Raw genomic sequence first — 23,545 nt, forward strand, 5'->3', positions numbered from 1 at the left:
GCTAGATAGCAGAGCTCAGAGGGTTGTACTCAACAGTGCCAAGTCTAGATGGGGGCCAGTGGCTAGTGGTGCCCCCAAGGGGTCAGTACTGGGTCCAGTGCTATTCGACTTACTCATCAATGACTGAGATGAAGGGACAGAGTGCACCCTCAGCCAGTTTGCCGACGATACAAAGCTTGGCAGAGTGGCTGACACACCAGAGACATGTGCGGCCATTCAGAGAGACCTGGACAGGCTGGAGAGGTGGACAGAGAGGAACCTCGCGAGGTTCAACAAGGCCAAGTGCAGGGTCCTGCACCTGGGGAGGAATAAATCCACCTCGGTGGGCGCCCAGGATGTGCCGAGGGAGAAGGGCGGGAGGCGTCCCGCTGCTCTGGGGGTGCCGGCGGCGGTGCTGGCAGCCAGTGACGTCGCTACCGCGGGCGGTGACGTCATGCCGGTACCCCGGCGGGTGCCACCCCGTGCCGCCAGGGAGCGCTGTAGCCGCGGCCGGACAGCGACCTCCCGGTGCCGCGTGGCGTCAGGGCGGCGGAAGCGGAAGCGGTGGTTCCGCCGCCGTTGGGCCGCGCGGCCGTCGCCATGCCGGGCCGAGGGGCTGCTCGCGTACCGGAGCGGTGGGTGCCGCCCCTGGGGCGCCCCGGCCCTTCAAGCAGGGGCTCGGCGGCAGCGGGGCCTCGGTGTTCACGTCCCTCCGCTTTCGTTTTCAGGTGGACCGACTACGTCCCGCTGGGCCGGAGGCTGCCGGGTACCCGCTTCATCGCCTTCAAGGTCCCCCTGAGGCAGGTGAGCGCGGGCAGGGGATCGAGGGCGGCCCCAGGTGGTTGCCGGTGTGGGCGGTGCTGCCGCGGACCCCCGCGCGGTGCCCGAGCGCTGGTGCCACCCGCTTCCAAGGGCTGCCGCTCGCTCAGGGGTGGCCCCGCGGGGGTGGCAGCGTGTGGTGCTGCCTGCGCACCTCTGCTGGAACCAGTCCCGTTTTAAAGCCTTCGCCAAGCTCGAGCTTGTTTCTCAGCACGTTTGCCACCCTGTAATGCTTTATTGTGGTCTTTGGTCGTTCCTGTAATACGTTAGCAGAACAGTCCCAAAGCAGTAATAGTCCAGAGATTGTTATGGTTTGGCACAGTGCAACACAAAGATCTGTGCTTGACTTTGGCCATTTGTGTCTTTTTCCTTTTTTCTTTTTTTTTCTTTTTTTTTCCCCAACAGGATGATCCTCAAGAGGTTAAGCAGTGCATACTTCCTCCCTCCATTCACCAGGCATAGTGCACCTGCATTTAATGTCTGTCACTGAATGTTATTTTCCCTCAGAGTTTTGATCACAACCTTCATCCAGCAGAGAGATTTTCACCTCGTGACCTCATTAAGAAAATTAAAGAGCAAAGGGAAGAGCTGGGCTTGATCATTGACCTGACATACACAACTCGCTACTACAGGCCAGAGGTCAGTCTTGGTCGCATTGTTGGTAAAGTAAAGTTCTCTTAAAGCCCTAATATTGCTAATAAATGGGAAGAAGTTTCTTGCAAGATGACTTTAAAGAGCATGTGGCACTCAAATCCTCTGGAAAAGGGATGAAGTTGAGCATTGCAGGGATATTGGGATGCAGTTTACATCCTTGATCAAGTGCAAGACTGTGGTCTTCAACTTTTCTGTTTTTACAGCCGTCACAGGCTTGGAGGTACCATAAAGATGTTTTTTTTACATGCTCTCCTGAATAAAAGACTGATTACAAATATTTTTTGGCTTGTGACGTCACATGTGTGATATCAAATTAGTTGGAAAAGTTGTTCCAGCTTCTGTGTGTGCTTTGTGCTTCCAAGGAAGGAAGGAAGGAGCAAAGGTACAGGGAACAAAAATGCAAATAGGTTGCTCTGGAGTATTTATAAAGTTTTAAAGAAATGAAAGAGAACTTTTCATACTAAAAACTGTTGCCGCTCTTTTGGGCTTAGTTGGAAGACTTGTCTTCTTATATCTTCTGATACAGGGTTCTCTAATTAGTGATAATCTTCACACTTTTTTATGAAATTATTGTCCTTTGTTTCTTGTAGGAACTACCAGCCACACTCTGCTACTCAAAGATCTTGACAATGGGACATGAAATACCAAACAATGAGACCATTTTTCAATTCAAGAGTGTTGTAAAAAACTTCTTGAGAGACAATAAAGACAACGGTAAGTGTGGATTTTCCTTTACGTTACAAGTGCTGTTGATGGGAAGGGCACAGAAGACTTGGGGTTGGCAATGTTCTTCATTAACCTTTGTGCACAACATGAATTTCCCTTCCTCATCTTGGCATGTGAATGTCAAGGCAGTAGTGAGACCAGTTTATTGTAGTAAAGGAGTTCATGCTGGCTCGATGATAATTAGCAGCCAGTCAAGTGTTAACTGAAATTGAGACTGTGTTTAGTCTGCCCATAAATACTGATCATGTTTTGGTAAGAGGAAGCTGTTAGTGCTCAGGGAATGCAGGACAGCCTTTCATAGAGCTTTTAAATATACCTTCTATGCAGTGAGCTGTGTGACCATGCAGATGAGGCCACAGAATTAAATGAGTTGATGAACTAAAATCAGGGGTGATAATTAGACACAAAGGTGGTGATTTTGTTACACAATCAGTTCAGTTTATCTGTGCTGGTGTCCCTATTGAAGAACAAATGTAAAATGGGCTTCTTTTGCTCTGATTTGGTTTTGGAAAAAGAACACTTCAAAAATATAAACTGATTACCATGTGTTACAGATAAACTTATTGGAGTGCATTGTACACATGGCTTGAACAGAACTGGCTACCTGGTTTGTAGGTGAGTTGTCCTTGGTCAAACTGAATTAGGTGGTGGTATTGCTAGCTTCATGTTGCTCAAGAAGGAAATGTTTTACTGCTGCAACAAGAGTCAAGTGATCTGCGTAATCCCCAACTGGCAAGAATATGAATTTAGAGAAGGTTTTGTTGTTAGAGGTTTGCTAAAATCAGGGATGAGAAACTACAAATACTGCTACTAGATTCTGGCTTGTAAACAAGCTCTAAAATCTTCCCACCACTTTATTTTTGAATTTTGTCTAATCTGTCGATATCTCTGTAGTTAACTGTGTTATTAGAGCTTTCTCATTAATCTGTTCAGGTACCTGATTGATGTTGAAGGCATGGAGCCAAATGCTGCAATAGAGCGTACGTACATGTATGTTTGTCTTGTCAAGATGCAAAATGTTATTATGGGATTTTTGATGGCTTCAGGCTTTTTCCAGTGAAATGTTCTTATAACTCAGACTTCTCTCTCTTCAGTGTTCAACAGAGCTCGAGGTCATCCTATTGAGAGAATGAACTATATTGAAGATCTTCAGAAAAGATCTAGAAAAAAGTAAGCCTTGTGTGTGCATGAGCGCACACATGAAGTGAGAACTGCTGTCAGGATGTAGATAGATTTTAAACTTGTCTAGCTCCTGCTGATGGAGGACAAATGGGGCCAGTGAATAAGGAGGAAAGTGGGCAGTTGGGACACCGGGATCTAAAGATCTCCTATGTGGCCTTTTCACAGGCTTGCTGCCCTCCTAGGGAGGAAGAATGTGAAGGGGAGTTGATTTACATGTAAAAGAGCTGTTATGATCACTTGACAAATGGTATGTAGGCCCAGTTATGACATCGAGATTTATTTAGAGATCTATTTAAGGAATTGCGGAGCAAAGAATTTGGGCTTGGACCTCCTCAAAGGAAAAGCAGACTCTACATCAAACACAAGAAAGCAGATGGTTGAACATCACCCGCACCATTCAGAACAATTCCCATTAGCAATGCCGAGGTAGGTTTTTTTGCTTCTTCTCTCTATACATACAGTATAGCCGAGCAGAGAGAACAAAAAAGGCTGTTTACTCATTTTTAAGAAACTTAAACTTGTAGTTTTACAAGTCTAGATGCAACTCTGCTATATACATGTACATGAGAGCATCTGTTGCCCTGCCATTTGTGGGAGCAAGTGAAGATGGGAATCTCCCTCAAGCTTGTTAATGTTGAAGTGTTCTTGTGCCTGCAGCAGCATGTGCAAAGCTCTTTGCCTCTGCATTATGTGCTTGTACCTATGGATTTGTAATAACATCACTGACAGTGGTGGTGGTGGTTCCTGTTAAGGCTGCAATATTCTCAAACTAAGATACTTCAGGGGCAAGAGCACTTTCCTTTGAGTCACGTGCTGAGCGAGGCAGTTCTTCACCTCAAGTGAAACAGAGGCTCTTTTTCTGTCACCCTATCTGGAAGAACAATGGGGGAACAATAAATGCAGTTAAAGAGCTTCCTCTTTGCTTGGAGCATAGGCTAGGCTGGGCTTCACTGGGTGTTGTGGGAGCTGCAAAAGCATCTCGGGAGCAGATGTAGCCGGTGCCTGTTGCTGGTGGGACAGTGGTTTATTCAGCCCTTATTTTATGGCATATACAAGATGCTTTCTTTCGAAAACTTCCCTTCCTGTGGCACAGCTGTAAGAAAGCAGCTTGTAGGAGATAAGCTGACAGCTGGCTGTTCTTCCTGGCCATCACATCTTTCAGGCTGAGGCAAAAGGGACTGGGTAAACCCAGAGGGCTGAAGGCACTTTGAACTTTTCAGTCTTTTCAGTCTCTGTGTACACAGGGCAACTAAAGGGGATTGAATTCTCCTCGTACTGACTTCCAAATCTTCTTTCAGAAACTCTGGCTCTACCAAGAAGAACCGCAAGCAAGGTCACAAGGCACCCACACAACACCAAGAACTTGTGCACAAACACAGGGTGCCTGAGCAAAGGTGGCCTTGCAGTTTGGGACCAAGAAACTGCCCAGTTTCATTGCCTCACAACATGCAGCACAAAAGACTGTGCTTCCCAGCTCTGAGTTCCCAGCACCAACCACAGGAAATGCATATGGCCAGGAAACGCAGGCGGTGGCGTAGGAAACCTGTGACAGTGTAGGAACATACACCAAAAGCCAGAGTTGTTTTTTCACCCATGAGGAGCTCCGAGGCTGGTTGAATGAGTGAGTTTGCTGTGTCATCCACCAGCTGCTGAGCTGGATGTTGGGAACTGCAAGTGAAGGTGTTCATAAGATCAGTACAGCTCTCCTTTTTTTTCCTTCCTTTTATTTTTATTTTATTTTTTTTTACCCTTTCTCTGGGTGCTTTTTACAACTGACATAGAATTTTTGAAATCCTGTGTCAAATACCGGAGTCCTCAGTTTATCAAGAGATGCAGAGAATAAATGGAATTGGATTGATCCTAAAGAAAGGTCCTTGGGAACACGTCCTTAACTTTCCATAAGGAGGGCTTTGGTTGACTATTTACTTAACGCACATGAAGAAACAGGATTTTCCCTGTCACTGGGTGATTGTTCTTCTTCTCATCCACTTTTGAGAAATTCCTGCAGCGCGTAACGTTTTGAATGTGCGTGCTGGGTCGGTTCGTCCAGCCCGAGGGCAGGGAGGAGCCCAGCGAGCTTTGTACTCGGGGCTCCCGGGAGTGGGCTGCGCAGTCGGGAGGGAGCGGCCCCTTTAAGGCCTGGGCCGCTCCGCTGACGTCATGAAGCTGGACTTCCGCCCGGCTCCCAACCGCCCCCCTTAGCGGCGATAGGGGACGGGAAGCGGCCGCGGGGCCGGGCGGAAGGCGGCTGTGACGTGTGCGGATGTGGTGGCGGCTCGTGATTGGCTGCTTGAGAACGAGCCGGGGGGGGGCAGCGGGGCCAGGCGTCAAGGCGGAAGCGTGGAGGGTAGGCGGCGGCGGCTCCGTCCCGGCGCAGGTCGGGCTCGGGCCGGGACTCGCTGCCGGTGCCCGCGGGGCTGGGGGCGGCCTCTCCCCGTCCCCGCCCCCTCCTTGTCCGCGGGGCTCTGCCCCTCTCCTAGGGGGCGGCGGTTGGGGGGCCGGTAGCGGGACCCGGTCGGGAGGTGCCTTTCCTCTTTCCTCTCCCCTGAGGGTAGCGGAGGGGGGGGGAGCCGCGAGAGGACCCGCGGGGACGGCGGCTGCGGGAGTCGGCGCTGCTGGCAGGGGGCACGGCGGCGATCCGCGTCCCGCCGCCCGGGAGAGGCCGGGCCCTCCCCGGGGCCGCGGCTCCGCTGCGTGCCGTGAGGGAGCGTTTGGGCACAGCAGCCGCCGGCTGGACCAACCCCCACAGTCCTTATTTAGGGGAACAGAGCGCCCCTCCCCTCTAAGGTGAGGCCTGAGAAGCTCCAGCCTGCTGCATCGAAAAAGGCCTTTTCGTCCGAGGTAAACCCAGAAAGGCAATGTGTCTGCTGCTTGGGGTCGCTGGGCAGCGTTTAGCTCTGGCTGGGACCTTTCCCCCATTTAGGAAGAAGCTGTGGGGAAGTCTCACGTTGCTGCGAGGTTTAGCAGGTGCTTTGGATTCAGCAGTGTGGTTTCATAGGGAATTCAACCCTCACAGTGGTCTGAGGGGGCTTTTCCAGGGGAGCTGAGCTCTCAGTGTAGGGGAGAACGCTGAGGAGACTTCTGGGGCTCTCTGCCTCAGGTGCTTTCAACATTTCCTTGGCTTCAAGTTTGTTGGCTTGTGCCGTGGCTTGGAATGTGTTTGTAGGAGCTAGGCTCAACAGATCAGGTTGAGATGGATTCCTGGCATGCCGGCAGTGCCTCCGACAGCACAGGGAACAGAGGGATACTGCCTGTGCCTGGACAAGAGCAACGTGGGCTCGAGCTTGATGAGTAGGGACAGTTCTGCTGGGCAGCAACACCCAGAAGCATGGCCTGCAGCCCTCTCATCACTGCTGTATAAGCGAAGCAGTGGATGCTGCCACATAAAAACCCTGTGCAAAGCTTCTGCTGCTCAAGTCCAAAGGAAATGCTTTTGCCAGTTTGCCCCAAATTAGCACGTGGCACTGGTGGTGTTACATGGAGAGACAATTAGCAAGGAAGAGCCATTTTGAGTAGGATTCAGATTGGTCAAACCCTGGGTTGAACTCAATTGCCGAGGACTGATCTTGAATTTGTGGCTGTCTTTTAGGTTGCAAAGGTAAATATCCAAGTGCTGTGTCTAAAAAGAGCCTAGCTTCCCCCAGATTTCTCTCTCAGAACTACCTGACCTGTGTATTAAGTGCTTTTCTGCTGGAGAATAGGTTTCTTTAAAGGAAACCGGACGAGATACCTGGTCTACTCCAGTGGTTTTGATGCACTTGACTTTCTTCCCATTGCAGAGTAAGTCAGTGCTGCACCAGCTTTGATGTGCCTCGTTATGCCTGACCATGCCAATGTCAGCCTCCCACCGGAGGAGCGTGTCCGAAGCCTGATCCAGATGGGGAGTGCTGTTGAAGTGAACGAGGATGTCCCACCACGACGCTACTACCGCTCTGGCGTGGAAATCCTCCGCATGGCGACGATTTACTCAGAGGAGGGAAATATTGAGCATGCCTTCATTTTGTACAATAAGTACATCACGTAAGAGCAACTCTACTTCATTTTCAAGTAACCTGTGTTGATGCAAGGGCTGTGGGGTTTATGTTGCATGTTTTGAGTGTGTACAAACATGGTAAGGCCTTGTGAAACTTGAAGGCCCAGGTTCTGTTCAGAGTTTAGCTGCTTTTAAATTGCAGAGGCAAAGATACAACCAGCCTGGTTAAAGTGACCAGGAAATGTTGCAAAGGTGTGAGGTAGAAGCACAAAAAACCACTGTTCACTGCTTTGCAGGATGTAGGTAGAAATTCTCTTTAAAATCAGACTTATCTTGTATTTCTCTTTCCCAGAGCAACTCCTCTCCAGTGAGAGAGGTTTTGGCTCCCTGTGGCTAGGTTGATTTCAATAGCCATGATTTCAATAGCCCAGCAGATTAGCAAGGATAAGTGGCCAAAGATTTCAGTATCAGGTTGCTTTATGGAGCAGATACAGGCTGGTTCCACAGTCCTTTGATAAACCAGTTTTGAAGGAGAAGCCTGCTTTATGTCTATGCTACTACAACCTTTTACAGCAGGCAGTAAATTCCTATTTCAGTGCAGAAATCAGTTATGTTGTATTCAAGGTTTAGTTCTACTTCTTGGAAATAATATAATTCCATCCCTGTTATGCATGTACGTAGGCACCCATGCCTTTTTGAGGAATGATGTGAGGAAGAGCACTGAGTTTGAAGAACCTGACACCAGTCAACTGGCTTGAACAGTGCGTGAGATCCATGGGTCCTGAGTACCCTTCTAGAAGGCCCGAGGTTATATGTAAACCCATCCAAGACCCTGTATGGTATCATAGCTGCTTGGTCTCCAGCTCAGGGGCTGTACATGTGGACAAGTGCAGAGACATTCTTGCTGCCACCTCTGCAGCTGGCCAGGAACAAGCCATCTTGGGTCTGAAAGCCATGCTGCTGAGCATACACCGTGCCAACGAGGTGACGTGGTATCGGGTCTGGCTTCTGTCTGAGCAGCTCAGAGTAAGAGAGAAGCAAATGCATGCCTCTAGATACACCTGCCTGTGTTCACAGGGCTGAAAGTTGTGACCCTCAGAAAATATCTCAATGGCACTGAGTATTCTGTTCCTTTAGGCTTTTTGGCCAATATCCTCAAATCCTCCCATCTTCATCCAGTTTCACTCAATGGCCAAAGGACTGAGTCTGCTCTCTGCTTCACTACCTCCTTATCCAGAATGGGCTTGGCATCTCCATGGGCATTTTCCTGCCCTTCATCTCTGCACAGGGTTCCTGCCTCAGCCTCTTTTAACCCAACACATTTTTCTTTGATTAGCGTTGCTTCCCACATTGTACTTCCTAAGCTTTTATGGTCATAGTAGCGAGTGCCCCAGGAGGCTGCACAGGGAGCTGGGAAGTGTAAAACGAACGGGAAGTTTTCCAGACTGGTTACGTAGCGGGGGCTGAAGGAGAAACTCTTCTCTAACTAAACAAATGAACTAAACGTGCCTTCGTTGTTTCATTACAGCAGTAATAAGTGCAAGTGTGTTTTCTCTCCAGTAGCTTTCAAATACTTGAGGCATTTACGTTAGCCTGGCTGCTGAGCTGCAGGAAAGGTGAAAAACTTTCCCTTAGGGGTGTGATTTCTCACACTGTTGAATATGAACTGCCAGCGTGGATTATCCGAAGATAAAAGCTTAATGTTGTCATCTAATTTCTTTAATCAGAAGCGTAATGCTGTATAGCTCTTTTGAAAGCAGGAGGCTTGACATGTGATTTTTGAGGTGTCCTTCCCTAAGGCTGTGAACTGGAAGGCAAGAACAGGACTGTAGTTGGAGCCTCTGATGGGACTTGCTATGCTTTCCTCTTTTTTAGAAACAGGACCAGATTATTTTTTTTTATTTTCCCTGATGCTTCAGGCCAAATCTCTGGTCAATGCTGCGGCTATGGGTTTGGCTGCCTTTCCTCAGAGACCAGCTCCTTAACGTGAGCTTATAGACTAGTACAAGCTGGAACTTTATGAAGGGCAGGATTCTAGCCCCGATAAGCATGTGAGAGGCTCCTGGCTACACCCCTGCACATGGTGAATTTGTCGGGAGCAAGAACACTGTCCTCAGGAGTGAGTCTGTGGCTTGGTGTGGACTGCATTTTTCTCTCAGAGTGCTCAGGTGCTGGAACAGCCTGCCCAGGGAGGTGGTGGGATCACCATCCCTCACCATGTTCAAGAATTGCCTGGACAAGGTGCTATGATATATGATTTAGTCACTTAGTGGGTAGTATTGGTGATAGGAGGATGGTTGGACTAAATGATCCTTTCCAACCTTGTGTTTCTATGATTTTATGCATGGCTTTTGGAAGATGGATTTCTCTTTATTTCCCTACATGATGCTCCTGTGGCTGATCTCAAGGCCTGAATTACACAGTGAGATCTGTGAAGTTGTACCTGATTTGCAGAGGCATCAGTCTGGGGAGAATCTTGACTGGATGTGAGGTAGTCTGGAGATGGATCCACGCTGATTCACACTGAGGCAAGCCAGTTCCCTGATCAGCCCCCAGCCACGTGCTCAATCTTGTCTAGGTCCTTTGGCTGCTCAGCACCTCTGTTTCCCATGCTGAAATGAAGCTTGTTGCCCACCCACTCAATAATGTGCAGGAGGGAGTCATGGATGTTTCTAAGAATAACCAGGCTGGACTTTACGAACATCAGTCTTTCACCTTGGAAGACATAGAATCACAGAATGGTTTGGGTTGGAAGGGACCCTAAAGATCTAATTCCAGCCCTACTGCCATGGGCAGGGACACCTCACAAAAGATCAGGTTGCCCAAAGGCTTTGAACACTTCCAGGAATGGGGGCATCCACAACTTCTCTGAGCAACCTGTTCAATTGCCTCACCGCCCTCTGAGTGAAGAAATTCTTTATTATATCTAGTCTAAATTCACACTCTTTTAGTTTAAAACTATTATTCCTAGTCCTATCACTCTACTCCCTGACAAAGAGTCCCTCTCTGGTGTTCTTGTGGGCTCCTTTTTGATATTGGAAAGTCACTATTAGGTGTCCCCAGAGCCTTCTCTACAGGCTGAACAACCCCAGCTCCCTCAGCCTGTTTCCATATGAGTAGTGCTCCAGCCCCTTGATCATCTTCATGGCCCTCCTCTGGATGCATTCTAATACTTCCAGGTCCTTCTTGTGCTGGGGGCCCCAGAGCTGAACACGGGGCTCCAGGTGGGGTCTCACAAGAGCAGAGCAGAGGGGGGACCTCGTGAAGTTCGCACAGGCCTGCCGCCCAGGCCTGTCCAGTTCCCGCCGGATAGCAATCCCTTCCCTCCAGCATGTCGACCATACCACCACACAGCTCGGTGTCATTAGCAAATTCTCTGAGGGTGCACTTGATCCTGCTGTCCATGTCACTGACAAAGATCTTAAACAGCACCTGTCCCAGTACTGACCCCTGAGGAACACAACTCATTACTGATCGCCTGGACTGTTTGACCTCAGCAATTTGAGTGTGACCATCTGGCCAATTCCTTATGCAATGAGTCATCCATCCATCCGATTCACGTCTCTGCAATTTAGAGACAAGGACATAGTGGGGGCCAGTGTCAAATGCTTTGCACGAGTCCAGGTAGATGATGTCAGTTGCTCTTCCTCTGTCAACCATTGCTGTAAAATGCCACCAGATTTGTCAGGCATGATATTCCCCTGGTGAAGCCTTGTTTTCTGTAGTTCCCTGGGTCTTCCTTTCCCTTGTTAAAACGGGTTATTTCACCTCTTCGAGCCAGTGGGAACATCACTAGACTGCCATGACTTCTGAAATATCATGGACAATGTCTTAGCAATTACATCCACATGTCCTGAGGAAACTGGCAATTGTATTTCATCAGGCCCCATTGATGTCTTCACTTTCAGGTTCTTTGGATGGTCTCAGACCTGATTGTCTCCTACAATAGGTGGCTGTTCATTCTCTCAGTCCCTGCCTTTGCCTTCTGGGGCCCAGGCCATGTGGCTGGAGCTCTTGCCAGTGAAGACTTAGGCAAAAAATTCATTGAGTACCTCCAAAATCCTGGGTGACCAGGTCTTCCATTTCTTACAAGAAAGGGCCCTCAATTTCTGTAGTCCTCCTATCACTAATGTACCTATAGAAGCCTTTCTTGTTGCCTATGACATCCCTGGCCAAGTTTCATTCTAAAGAGGCTTTGACTTTGTATACTTGATTCATGGCTGTCGCATTAAGGGGTATAGCTGATTAACCATTACAGGCCTGGTCAGATTCAGGGTACTGAACTGTCATGGTCACGGATTCACCAGCAATGTAACACGCCCATCCTCTAGTCACGTTCACTGAGATCATGGCTAGGAACAATGCAATTAAGTGCAATTTGTTACGGCAACAACTACACAGGTTCTTTGGATTGCCAGTGATAATTTACTGTCTGCAAAAGCAAGCTAGCATGCATGAAATGCACAGGTGTACAGCCTGTTAGCACGTTAAAAGGCACAAAGACTGTAAAGATTTCTGTGTTTCCACAGAGACATCTCATATGACCAAGTGTCCAAATCTCACCCAAAAGATGTCTCAGTGTGTGTCGGGGGGGGGGGGGAGGGAGGGAGGGAGAGGCGTTGACAGGCCCTCATGATGCTATATTCCTTCATGATGGTATATTTCCTTGTTATGGTATCTCCCCTGACAATGGTATCTTCCCTAACATCCCCTTTTTCTTAAGCCAATTTATATTATTTTTTATCTTTTAGGTGGAGCTTGAGTGACTCTAGTCAAACATACATGTATCTTAGTTATGATTGGTGCAAAGTTTTCTCACTTTCATTTAAAGGTGTAGGCTCCAAGAAATTCGGAGCACATGCTCAGTGAGGGGAGGTTGCACCTTGGAGGCAAGTAGCTTTTGGGATGGAGGTGTGTTTTGGTATTATAATGATATTATAATGAGCAAAAGTTCACTAAGTACAGCATTTTGTCAAAAACATGACAGTTCGTTGGCTCAGGGTAGCAAACATGCAGTCTATTGGTCTCGGTGTGCACAAGAACAATCGAGTCCCCCTCTTGTCACAGAGCCTAGCCATGGTGTCTCTGCTTTGCTCTGTGCTCTTTACTGTTCCTTAGAGCTAGCACACCAGCTTCCCCCAGTGCGATAGCATCTAAGGTTGGAAGCGTAGGGAACGCTCAGTTAATGCAGCTACACCCTACCCTGTGTCATGGTTCCGCTCGAGTGGGCAGCCGAGCTCCACCACAGCTGCTCTCTCACTCCCCCTCCTCAAAGAGGAATGGGGAGAAAATATGTGAAAAGGGCTCAAGGGTTGAGATAAGGACGAGAAAATCACGCAATAATTATTGTAACGGGCAAAACAGACTCAGCATAAGAAGATAGTAAGATTTATTGCTCGTTACTAACAAGCTAGAGAAGTGAGAAACAAAGGAAAGAAACCAAAAGCACCTCCCCCCCCATCCACCCTCTTCCACCTCCTCCCCCCGAGTGGCGCAGGGGAATGGGGTTATGGGGGTTATGGTCAGTCTACAGCACTTCTTCTCTGCCGCTCCTTCTCGGTCACTCTCGTCCCCTGTGCTGTGGGGTCCCACCCACGGGATGCAGTCCTTGATGAACTGATCCGGCGTGGGCTTCCCACAGGCAGCAGCTCTTCCAGAGCTGCTCCAGATATGGGTCCGTACCACGGGGTCCATCCCTCAGGAGAAAACTGCTCCAACCTGGCTCCCCTACGGGCAGCAGCTCCTGCCAGGTCACCTGCTCCTGCATGGTCTCCTCTCCACGGGCTACAGGTCCGGCCCGGAATCTGCTCCGGCAGGGGTCTTCCACAGGCAGCAGCCTCCATCGGTGCAGGGCCACCTGCTCCACCATGGTCTCCTCCACGGGCTGCAGAGTGGAACCCTGCTCCACCGTGGCACTCCATGGGCTGCAGGGGGACATCCTGCTTCACCATGGTCCTCACCACAGGCCGCAGGAGACTTCTGCTCCGGCGCCTGGAGCACCTCTCCCCCTCCTTCTTACACTGACCTTGGCACCTGCAAGGCTGTTTCTCACTCCCTTCACTCTCCTGGCTGCTGTGTGGCGCAGCGTTTTTTCCCTGTCTTAAATATGCTCTCACAGAGGCGCAAAACAACATCGCTTATTGGCTCAGCTCTGGAAAACAATGGGGCCCTTCCCAAACATGGGGCGGCTTCTAGATCTTTCTCACAGAAACCACCCCTATGGCTCCCTGCTACCAAAACCTTGCCACGTAAACCCACTACACCCTGAAAGACTCTTCAACGCTGTACATTTTCTTTAAAATGTTAGTAGTAGTTTAATTTTCCTAGTCACTTTAGGCAATTACTCCACACTGGCTGCTCAGACAATGTCTCTGCGTCTCTCCCAGGCTATCTGCCCTTGCTTCCATGCTTTCTAGGCCTCCTTTTCTCGCTTGAGTTTGGCCAGGAGCCCCTTGTTCCTCCATGCAGGTCTCCTGGTGTTTTTGCCTGAATTTTTCTTTGTTGGGATGCATTGCTCCTGAGCTTAGAGGAGGTGATCCTTGAATATTAATGAGCTTTTTCAGGCCCCTCCAGGGCTTTGTCCCATGGTACTCTACCAAGCAGTAGAATTTCCTGTCATATTTGGACTCCTGGTTTGCCTGTGTGGCTGTGAGCTGCTAGTATTGGCTCCAAGAGTTTGTGTGGGGTGTTAAAGGACTTGGGAGACACTGACTTGGCACGTGTACCATAGTAGTGCTTAAAAATAGCCTGTAATGTGGCTACTCAGTGCCAAGCAGCTGCTGCTCATAGTGGACTTGGGAGCAGTCAGAGGTTTGAACAAGCCCAAAACTTCTGGTGATGTGAGCTGCAGGTTTAAGTCCTGCCAAGCCTCAGCTGGGCTGTGGAGAGGAATCATGAAGCATTTTTGCTCTTCCTCTGCCTCCTTCCTCAGCCTACTGCTGCATGGTCTCGCCTCAAAGTCTTCCTCTGGCTGCCCAAAGCCCTTGCTGTGTCCTGCTATCTGTGTTTCCCCCCATTCGTGACTTGTGGAAAGCCAGCTGCCTTTGCTGTTTCTTTCCATCCTCTTCAATCCAGCATCTGCTCTTAATCCTTTGTAATGAATCCCTTCCATTTTAATCTGCTATCTCTTGGCAGTGATCACAGCCTTGTTTTGTCCCCTTGATGCAGTGACCTACTTTGCAACCACCAGCTAGGAGCAGGAACCTCACCAGTGCCTTTGGATGGAGTGGCAGCTTCTTCTATGTAGTGTGATGTGTTTGCTGAACCTGTGGTGTCTGGCAAGAGCATCCTCACGCCCTCTGTGGCAACCAGGAGCTGGGTTTGCAAAAAGTCCTCACTTTTCCCAGAGGACTGGGGTTTTAAAGTAGCCGGGTTTATTGCACACACACAGACTTCGCAGTGTGAGGAACATTCTCACTCTGTTTCTGCTGAGACTTTCCCACTTACCTGTGCTTGGTTTGTGCATGCTGCTGCCTGAGGCACAGTCTCAGTCTAGTCCTCTCTACCCTTCTTCCTTGTGTACGTGCATGAGGCTGCTTTCTCTTTATTGCTGTAGCTGAAGGAGCTGGGGGACATCCTCCTTCAGATGATGGAGCTTTGTAGCAAAGAGCAAGGAAGCAGGGCAGGTGTTTGCATTGTATCCAAAGCTTTGTGGATGCTTTGTCTCCTAGCCAGGCCCTTGTCTCCTGCTAAGCTTGCTGTGAGCTCACCCTGAGCACACAGTTTAGTGCACCACTGGGGACTTGCTCACAGAGGTACCTTGAGGATGCCTCAAGCCTGGGGAGCCCTACAGAGCTGAGCAGGAGTGAATGGAGCTCCCCGTGTCTATGGGCTTTTCACCTTGCTCTTGTGCTTGCAGTGCTCTTTCTGTGTGTCTTCACCATTGTGTCCTGAGTTGCTCTCTGGAAGTTGGTGGGGGCTGTTATCCTGGCTACTGAGAAACCTGTTCATAGCTGTGCTGGGAGCAAGGTGATGTTGAGTTCAGTCTTGAAGTCTGCTTAGAACCAACCCTGCTGCCCAGAAAGGTCTGAAATACTGCCTTGTCTTCCCAGGACTGTCATGCAGCAGAGCCAAAAGACTCCTGATGATGATGATGTTGAGCTGAGTATGTTGTGAACTTGCTTTTAGCCTATCTGCAGGTTTTCTTTTCAAGGTCTGAGTTAATTTTCCCATCTCTTGCAGAAACTGTTTTCTTTCCCCATGCAGAAGGATGGTGTGAGCAATGAGTCAGCTGAATCCTTGAGTTTGCCTGTTCTCCCCTTAGATGCTCACAGAGGCGTAGGCAGGTGCCCAAGGACCTTCCGGAATTCCTCAGAAGTAATGGGGGGGGGGTTACTGTAGAAAGGCAGATAGCTGTCCTGATTGCAGGAGCAAAGCACCCAGAGAAGTGGCAGAGGACGGATACTGTGCTGGAAGGGAATGAACTGCACCTTCCAAAATCCCAATTACTATATTGTGCTTGCCCCTTTCTGCTGGGATTCAAAAATGCAGTTTCTCTCCTGTGTTTACAGGCTCTTCATTGAGAAGCTGCCAAGGCATCGTGATTACAAAACCACTGTCATACCTGAAAAGAAGGAAACAGTGAAAGTAAGTGGTAATGTTGCCAAGTCTTTAGTGGCTGCTGTTGGAAGTGATTTAGGGTTGTAGATCTTGGGTTTTGGTGGCTCTGGGAATCACACAGTCTGAGAAGCCTTGGCTTGACCAGGCAGCCCTGGCACCTTGGGAGTTATGGTTTGGGCTCTTACTCCATCGTATGTGGTTGTATTCATGCCATTTACTTTCTGTTGAGCACTGTGGCTTCCTTTCTTCCATGTTAAACTCTTTGCTTTTTAAACACTGTGTTTAAAAAAAAAAAAAAAAAAAATTTTAAAAAAAGTGTTTAAACGCTTTTCCCGATGTGTTAGCTGGGTGCAGTAGTCCTAAAGAGACATTCCAGGGGATTCTTGGAGATTGCTCAGAGCCACAGGAAGCTACTGCTCTTCTGCTCAGCATTGGCTAGAAGAACAAAGGGCTGCACTGCCTAAGCACTTGCTCTGTGTTGGCTGATGGTGGTGCTGTCTGTGCCACACTGCTACAATGTGCCCATCTGCATACTCTCAGCCCATGTGCCAATGGTGCTGGAGCTGCTCAGGACCTTCCTGCCTTGTGAAAAAGAACAAGGTTTATTCACTCCAAGAATCTATTAATTCTTGCATCCATTCTGGTCCTGTTCTTCTTGTGCTGGGGCTGTTGCACTTCTGATTGTATTTCCTTCCTTCAGAAACTGAAAGAAGTAGCCTTCCCCAGAGCTGAAGAGCTCAAGAAGGAGCTGTTAAAGAGGTACGCCAAGGACTATGCTAAGTACAACGAGCAGAAGGTGAGTGAGAGTAGACTGGAGGCTTGTCAGAAAACCCTCAGCCACAAAGAGTTTGGAAGAAAGCAGGACTCCAGGGCTCCCTGGGTGCTAGAGAATGTGAATTCTGGGTGGCCTGAGTTTACGGGGTCCATCTTCATCACCTGTGGCACAAGGCTGTCCCAGTCATGTCTCTGCTGTCATTATGTAGGTGAACCTGTCATAGCATCCCTATACATCATTTCATTGCACACTTTGGAAGCAGTCTAAGCTGGGACTGTTATTTGTTTTTTTCTCTTTGTCCCAGTGTGAGGTCTGGGTCTGAGTCATAACTCAGAAACTCAGCTCATAGCAGCGTGAGTGAAGACATGGGGTTCTGTGTGCAAAGCAGAAAACTCTGCAGTCAGTTTTACTGTGATTTCTCTATTCTATCTCCAAAACAGCACTTTCCCAATCTGGAATTACAATTGCACACAAGTGGGTAGGTAAGGCAACAGTTTACTGCTCTGCTCTAGTAGGCTTTGCTGATGGAAGTGCTGATCTGTGTTTTGCAAAGTGAAGATTCTGTGCAGGAAGTACTTTCTGTTGGTTACCTTCTGTAGACTCTTTAGAAGTAGTCTGTGATTTCTGAGGGTCTACAGGTAGCAGGTTCAAAGCTACAGCTCTAAAGGAATGACATAGGCTCCATATTCTACGTTGGTCTAGTGTTCCCCTATCTGGTGATATCCTTTGGCATATTTCTCCTTACAGAGAGAGGAGGAAGAGGAATTTGCACGCAACTTGGCTTTGCAGGAGCAGCTGGAAGAGGAGAGAAATCGTGTAGCCTTGATGAAGCAGCAGCAGGCAGAGCAAGAGCAGTTTCATGTCTTTGAGGAGATGATTCGACGGCAGGAGCTGGAGAAGGAACGTCTGAGGATAGTGCAGGAATATGGAAAGCCAGAGCCAAGTCCAGAGTCTCTGGATGGACCCCTCATCCCTGACATAGAAAAACCCCCAACTGATTTAGCCCCAAAGGTTCCTGTTTCTCCAGTTCACCCTGCAAGTCCATCAGTAGAGATTGTCTCCAAACCTCCTGTTGTGGACAGATCTTTGAAACCTAGTGCTTTGGGGAACGCAGTAAACAGTTAGTACATATCAGTGCACCCTTCTCCCTTTCTGGGGCTGAGCCAAACTCAGCTGAGGAACTGAGCTGCTGTCTGGCTCTTGGCAGTATCTCATCAGAGCTCCATCCCTTCTGGGGATTTGGCGTTCCAAGTTACTGGATGTTCTCCCTGCTGTCCAGCAAAGGTTTGCAGGGCAGGGAAGAACTGTCTCCTGTTGCTAATTGGGCCCCAGTCTCTCTACTGATCAAAAATGTACAGTCTATTTGGCTTTTGGTCTTCCTAGTAGCTTGACCAAATTCTCCTCTTCTTCCAAATATGATTCTGAAATACTGATTCAGACATTTCCAGGTGACTAGTTCTTGACCAGAGAAACATCTTTAAATGACATTTTTTGGGCATTTATGTTTTCATTTTCTTTAATGAAATGCTGCTTTTGGCAGACTTCTAAACATCTTTCTGTATATCTCTTACCATATTTTGAAAGAGATATTAATGGTAACTTTATCTGTGGCTGCCACTTTAATTGTAAACATTAAAGTAGTTTGTTTCCAGGCTGAAGTTTTTCAGTCTAGTCCCTTTAGGTGCTGACCTGAGGGAATATTTCTCTGGTGTCCCTAGCTATCGTTGCTCATTGTGTTCCTAATTCTCACAGTTGCAAGCATGGATGCCCTTCGCCAGGTCATTGTCCCTAGGGAGCTGTGCCAGAAATTCCTCCAGCTGGCTGATGCCAACACAGTCCGAGGTGTGGAGACATGTGGGATCCTCTGCGGTAAGCTGGTAAGGTGGTAATACTAGTTAAGAGCCTTTAAGTGGTGCAGAGGCCTTTTCTTAAAGTGTAATAGCTTTGGAAGTGGGACCCTGATGTTGCTGTGAAAGACTATCTGTGAAAGACGATAGTACATTTTCACTGATGACTAGGATTTCATATGAGTGTTAGGGCTTGTCTGTTTCTCCTTTTCCTCCTTTTTATGTGAGGATTTCCTCAGGCTGTATGTGAGGAGTATATGTCAATGTGAGGTGACAGCTACCACGTCCCCATTGATGTTCTGCTTCCTTTCTCACTTTGATGGCTCTGTTGATTACCTGCCTCAAATACTCATTTGCTGGCAGTGACAGGCAGCTCAGTGAGTTGTCCTTTTGGTACCAGCTGGGCTGGGGTCCCAGTTGTGAGCTAGGACGCTCACCAAGTCAAGGCTGTGCAAACACAGGCTGAAGACAATTCTCCCTCAAAGACTTTGCCTGCACAAGTTAATATTGGCAGCTCCAGCATATGCCCCATCAACTGGGGCTGTTATGCTTAAAGAAATTTGCTTTGAAATTAAATAGCTTGATGTAGCAACTTTCTGTAATCCACCTGCTTGCAGATACTTGGTGACTACTTATGAATCATCAGCTCTTAGTGAGTGAGGAGATTTCCTTTGGTTGGGTGTCCAGGGCTTGTCTGAGTTCTTATGGATATTCTTCATGGCAGAGCCATGGCCAGCTCATACTGAAAATGTATGACTCCTGTGTCAGTAGCCTGCAGTACCATTTCTGTGATCTGGACAAGGATGGTAGATGCACTCATGGGCTTTTTTCTAGAGCTGCTGTTTCCCTGGCTGGACCCCTGAGTGATGAATGCAGAAATGCCTCATTCCCAAAGCTTAGGAAGTTACCTTGCACCAGTGGACTGCAGTAGTGTTTCCTCTTTGGGGGGTGTCTGGAAGGTAACAGCCTCCCTGTGCTGCCTTGCAGATGAGGAATGAGTTCACGATAACCCACGTCATCGTTCCCAAGCAGTATGGAGGCCCTGATTATTGCAACACAGAGAATGAGGAGGAACTTTTCCTGATCCAGGATCAGCATGACCTTGTTACACTTGGCTGGATCCATGTGAGTCTCTCATCTTGACATCCAGACTGGCCTTGTATTCAGCTGGGAAGAAAAGGGGTGCAGGAAGATGAGTTGGTGAAGGAGGATTTACTGGAGGGAGATAGCATGGAGCTGGCAGCATCTTTTTAGTTGGATTTCTCTCTCTAGTGCAGTCTCAGTCACTACTCATACTGCTGGAGAAATCCAGGCCTGTTTTAAGTTTAGATACCTTCCTAAAGCATCAGTCCCTTTGGAAATTAGATGTTGGGCTTGAAGTTCGTGTTTCATGCAGCTAAAATCAGAACATTGCAGCCTCCCACATAGAGCTCCTGCTGTCAGTGCCTGGACTCTCCAATGATGCGTTCCTGTGGGAGCACAGCTTTTTGCAGACAGCTGTGTGCTGCTCTGCTGCGGGATGTGCCAGCTCCAGATTCCTCCACTGGCTCCAGTGCTGCCCTGCTGCCTGTCCCCACAGAGCCTTTGGCAGTCGGATCGATGCCAAGCAAAACGTTTGGTGCTGCTGAGTAATCTCTCGAAAGCAGCAGCTGCCTCAAAGGTTCTAACAAATAAATGCTTGCTGGATGTGCCTGATATGGGTAGGGTGTCTGCTTCCAGTGTTAACTCTTCAGTGATAGTCCTGTAACATCCAGGGACCCTCAAGAATACTTTTGACCTAGTCTTGGCAAGAAAAACCTAACAAGCAAAAGGAGAAAAGGGAAAAAACATTCCTGTAGGAGTTAGGCTATAAAATCTAGATCTCAGCCAGAGCTGGGGAAGTTGGCTGTTGCCTGTGATTGTACAACTTTTGACCATCTTGGTGGAATGGGTTATCTTGAAGTTTCATGGCAGTATTACATGCCTCTGGTACCTTAAATGTAGCTGCACTTCAGAAGCATGTGAAGTGATTGCCCTGCATTTAAAGCAAAGAAAATGTTGTGCATTAAAATATGAATTTGCATAGGACATTGCCAGAAATGTAGAGTATCCGCTGTACTTTTTCCAAATGGAGTGGAGGAACAGATATTTTGGGGCAATCCAAAGCCACTTTCAGTGTGCAAGCAGGTCTGCTGTGCCTCTTCTCCGTTAGGATCTTCACTTGGCAGGCGCAGTCTGTTTGAACTAGTTCTCCAACCCTGCTGTAATTTCCTGTCATTTTGTCATGTGTTTCAGACTCACCCCACACAAACAGCTTTCCTCTCCAGTGTAGACCTGCACACACACTGCTCCTATCAGATGATGTTGCCGGAGTCCATTGCTATTGTGTGTTCTCCAAAATACCAGGAGTAAGTATAGTTATGGGGAAGGACAAGGCTTTTTCTCTGCCTGCGGCTGGACAGGAGGTCTCTTCAGCGAGTTTTGAACAGCTGTTCACCATCACCTTTTTTCTGTTGGATTCCTGGTGTAGGAATAAAATGTTAAGTAATGTGATAAAAGTTTTACCAAAAGAGGCTGAAAGAGTGTATGATGCTATGGCTCTTCTGCGCTGGTTCAGGGAGGATCATATCTGATTGCCCACCCATGAAAGGAGGCCAGTCTGCAGCCACAGACTTGGAGAGGAGCATGCTGCAGCATGTGTTGTATCTTGTGCTTGAGACAAGCAGATTCAAACATGCTCTTTCAAACACAGAAGCAGCTGCTTCTATTTGCAGAGGCTTGAGTTGTACAGAGCATGTGTTTATTTGCTCTAGGACAGGGTTTTTCAAGCTGACAGAGCATGGCCTGGAGGAGATCTCTTCCTGCCGGCAGAAAGGATTCCACCCGCACTCCAAAGACCCTCCTCTCTTCACTGTAAGTCACGCCACAGGGCACCTGGGGCTGTAGTACTGTATGTTAGCATATTGGACACTTCCCTTGTGTTTATATCTGCATCGAGATACTAGGCTATGGCCCAGGACAGGAGAGATTCTGTCAGGGATTTGCTTCTCACTAGAGCTGAGATGCAAAAGATTTCTGATCTGATAGCATGTGTTGGAGGTGTGATTTAAAGCACTTATCCATAGAAACAGATCCAGGCAGTAGAAAAGGTTTGTATTTGAGGGAGAGATTTGTATTTGTATCCTGCAATGATCCCTTCGTTGTACTGGGTGAGGTGCTAGTTTTGGTCTGTCTTGGTTTCTTCCCTGCAAAGAGAGAGCAGTCTTGTGAAAGCCACTGGGTGCAGGTTGCCTCAGGAGGTTGAGGAAACTCGCCTGAGCTGTGGAAATATCTGAATAACACCCTGTTCCTTTTTTCTTCTCCTCTCTCTTGCAGACCTGCAATCACGTGTCAGTAGTCGAGAGAGATGTGGTACTGATGGATCTCCGATAGGCCTCTTGCCTTAACCGTTTACTGTAAAACCATCTTACCTTCCTTCTGTGCCTAGGGAAGTTTTTCTTTCCTCCTGTAGCAGATGATTTCTACTGTGTAATGACCCCCGCTTCCTTCCGGAGTAGTCACAGTGAAATCAGTTCCCTGACCTCAGTGGGAGCATGTGAAATCTTGTTGCCTGGTGTTGGACTGGTGAAGTGGTGTTGAGGTTCAAGGTGTGGGGAAAAGTTAACTGGAAATTCAGACAGAAGCTAACACTGAAGCTAATGCTTAATCTGTGGCTTGACCAGCATCTTGGGGGGTTCCCTGTGAATTGCGGAAACCTTGAGGTGTGAAACCACTTCAAGTGCTTCCCAAAGTGGGACTTGCCCAAATTAACCCATACTTTGCTTTGCTTCTCTTTCTGGGTTGATAAACTGTGGCCTGAGTATGGCTGGTTGGAGTAGATGAATCTTTGCTGTAGTTTAAAATTAAACCTTCCTAACACCTCTCACCCCAGTCAAGAGCCCATCCTTGCTGACCAGTCTTCTGAGCTAGAACATGTCTTGCTTGCTGGTGCTGCATGGTTTCTGCCCAGTGAAGCAAGAAGAGGCCCAACCATTGTGCTTTCCTCTTCCTTTGGGAAACCCTTATTTCAGTGTTTTGGGGGAGAAGGTACCTGGATGCAGCACTGCTTAGTTCTAGCAATGTTGAGGAGTGTCTCCTTACTTTATTCCTTTTCCTGTATGGAGCATTCACTCCAGCTGTTGCATTGGGCTGCCCATTGAGGGCTTGGGTTTGGCTTGTGCTGGCAATCCAATGGAGGAGGTTCTCCCATCTCTTGGCTGTGCTGTTGGTGGACTCCACAACTGATACACACCCTGGGACTCAGCTGCTTGCCCAAGCTTGTGGACAGGTTATGCTCCTTCAGTCCTCGAACACTACCACCCCCAACTGCCTCTTCGGTTCTCAAAGTCTGCCCTTGCCAAAACAACTGTTCCATGGCATCACTGTTACGCAGTACCCCAGCTGGGGACCTTCTCTGAATTACTCATATCAGATGACAAGCAGTAATTTTGCTTCCCTTTGCTGTCTGTGCCAAGCTTCCACACTCACTTATGCTGGTTTTGAAAGGGACAAAAGTAGTATTGAGAGGTGGTAAGTTACCTTGTCTCAGAGGACTGAGCATGATGTACAACCTTTCCACAGTCTTTGGCAGGATGCTCTGATGATCAGCATATGTCCATGTGGGTAAGGGAAGAAAAGGAACAGCTGCCTTTCCACCTGCGATACATACATACATGCTATATACGTTGTGTTCATGTACTTCTAAATACAAAATGGCAAACAAAATTTGTTGGTGTACAGCTTAATACAGAGGGATTGTATTATCTCCTATGGACTTACCTTCTTGCTTGTTTTCTTTGAGCTAACTTGTTGGGCTGGCAAGGTGTAGGGAGTTTCTGAGAGTGGTGAGAGAATCAATTTATTTATGTTTTTTTGTTTATTTGCAACAGCCACCTCCTTGACTCTTGTATGACAAACTGCTGCCGCAATCATTTTTGCAGTTTTAGAAACAGGCTCCTTGTGGCAGCAGGATGGAAGCAGTGGGATTTCATGGCATCCTTAGGAAATGACTGT

General features: G+C 48.2%; 2 protein-coding genes across 7 annotated transcripts; both read left to right on the forward strand.

Moving 5' to 3' along the window:
- The first annotated feature begins 553 nt into the window (after nucleotides 1-553).
- DUSP11 (dual specificity phosphatase 11) lies at nucleotides 554-4,927 on the forward strand. Of its 2 annotated transcripts, XM_084302297.1 has the most exons (10): nucleotides 554-614; nucleotides 708-783; nucleotides 1,204-1,218; nucleotides 1,306-1,437; nucleotides 2,043-2,166; nucleotides 2,733-2,793; nucleotides 3,112-3,158; nucleotides 3,273-3,348; nucleotides 3,658-3,786; nucleotides 4,659-4,927. In XM_084302297.1, the coding sequence occupies exons 1-10, from the start codon at nucleotides 580-582 to the stop codon at nucleotides 4,915-4,917; spliced, it is 954 nt and encodes a 317-aa protein (XP_084158423.1). In that variant the 5' UTR covers nucleotides 554-579; the 3' UTR covers nucleotides 4,918-4,927. The 2 variants fall into 2 exon arrangements, with proteins under 2 accessions (XP_084158423.1, XP_084158424.1); XM_084302298.1 differs by lacking the exon at nucleotides 1,204-1,218.
- Nucleotides 4,928-5,203: 276 nt separating this feature from the next.
- On the forward strand, nucleotides 5,204-23,306 carry STAMBP (STAM binding protein). Of its 5 annotated transcripts, none has more exons than XM_084302295.1 (10): nucleotides 5,204-5,325; nucleotides 7,140-7,380; nucleotides 15,844-15,919; nucleotides 16,593-16,688; nucleotides 17,415-17,787; nucleotides 18,420-18,544; nucleotides 19,502-19,639; nucleotides 20,789-20,901; nucleotides 21,307-21,406; nucleotides 21,869-23,306. In XM_084302295.1, exons 2-10 carry the CDS (start codon nucleotides 7,166-7,168, stop codon nucleotides 21,923-21,925), a joined length of 1,293 nt encoding a protein of 430 aa, XP_084158421.1. In that variant the 5' UTR covers nucleotides 5,204-5,325; nucleotides 7,140-7,165; the 3' UTR covers nucleotides 21,926-23,306. The 5 variants fall into 5 exon arrangements, with proteins under 5 accessions (XP_084158421.1, XP_084158420.1, XP_084158417.1 ...); XM_084302294.1 differs by lacking the exon at nucleotides 5,204-5,325 and adding an exon at nucleotides 5,664-5,707; XM_084302291.1 differs by lacking the exon at nucleotides 5,204-5,325 and adding an exon at nucleotides 5,675-6,201.
- Nucleotides 23,307-23,545: the final 239 nt, after the last annotated feature.

The sequence above is a fragment of the Netta rufina genome (genome assembly GCF_964035555.1).
Source record: "Netta rufina genome assembly, chromosome: 27".
Taxonomy (NCBI): Eukaryota; Metazoa; Chordata; class Aves; order Anseriformes; family Anatidae; genus Netta; species Netta rufina.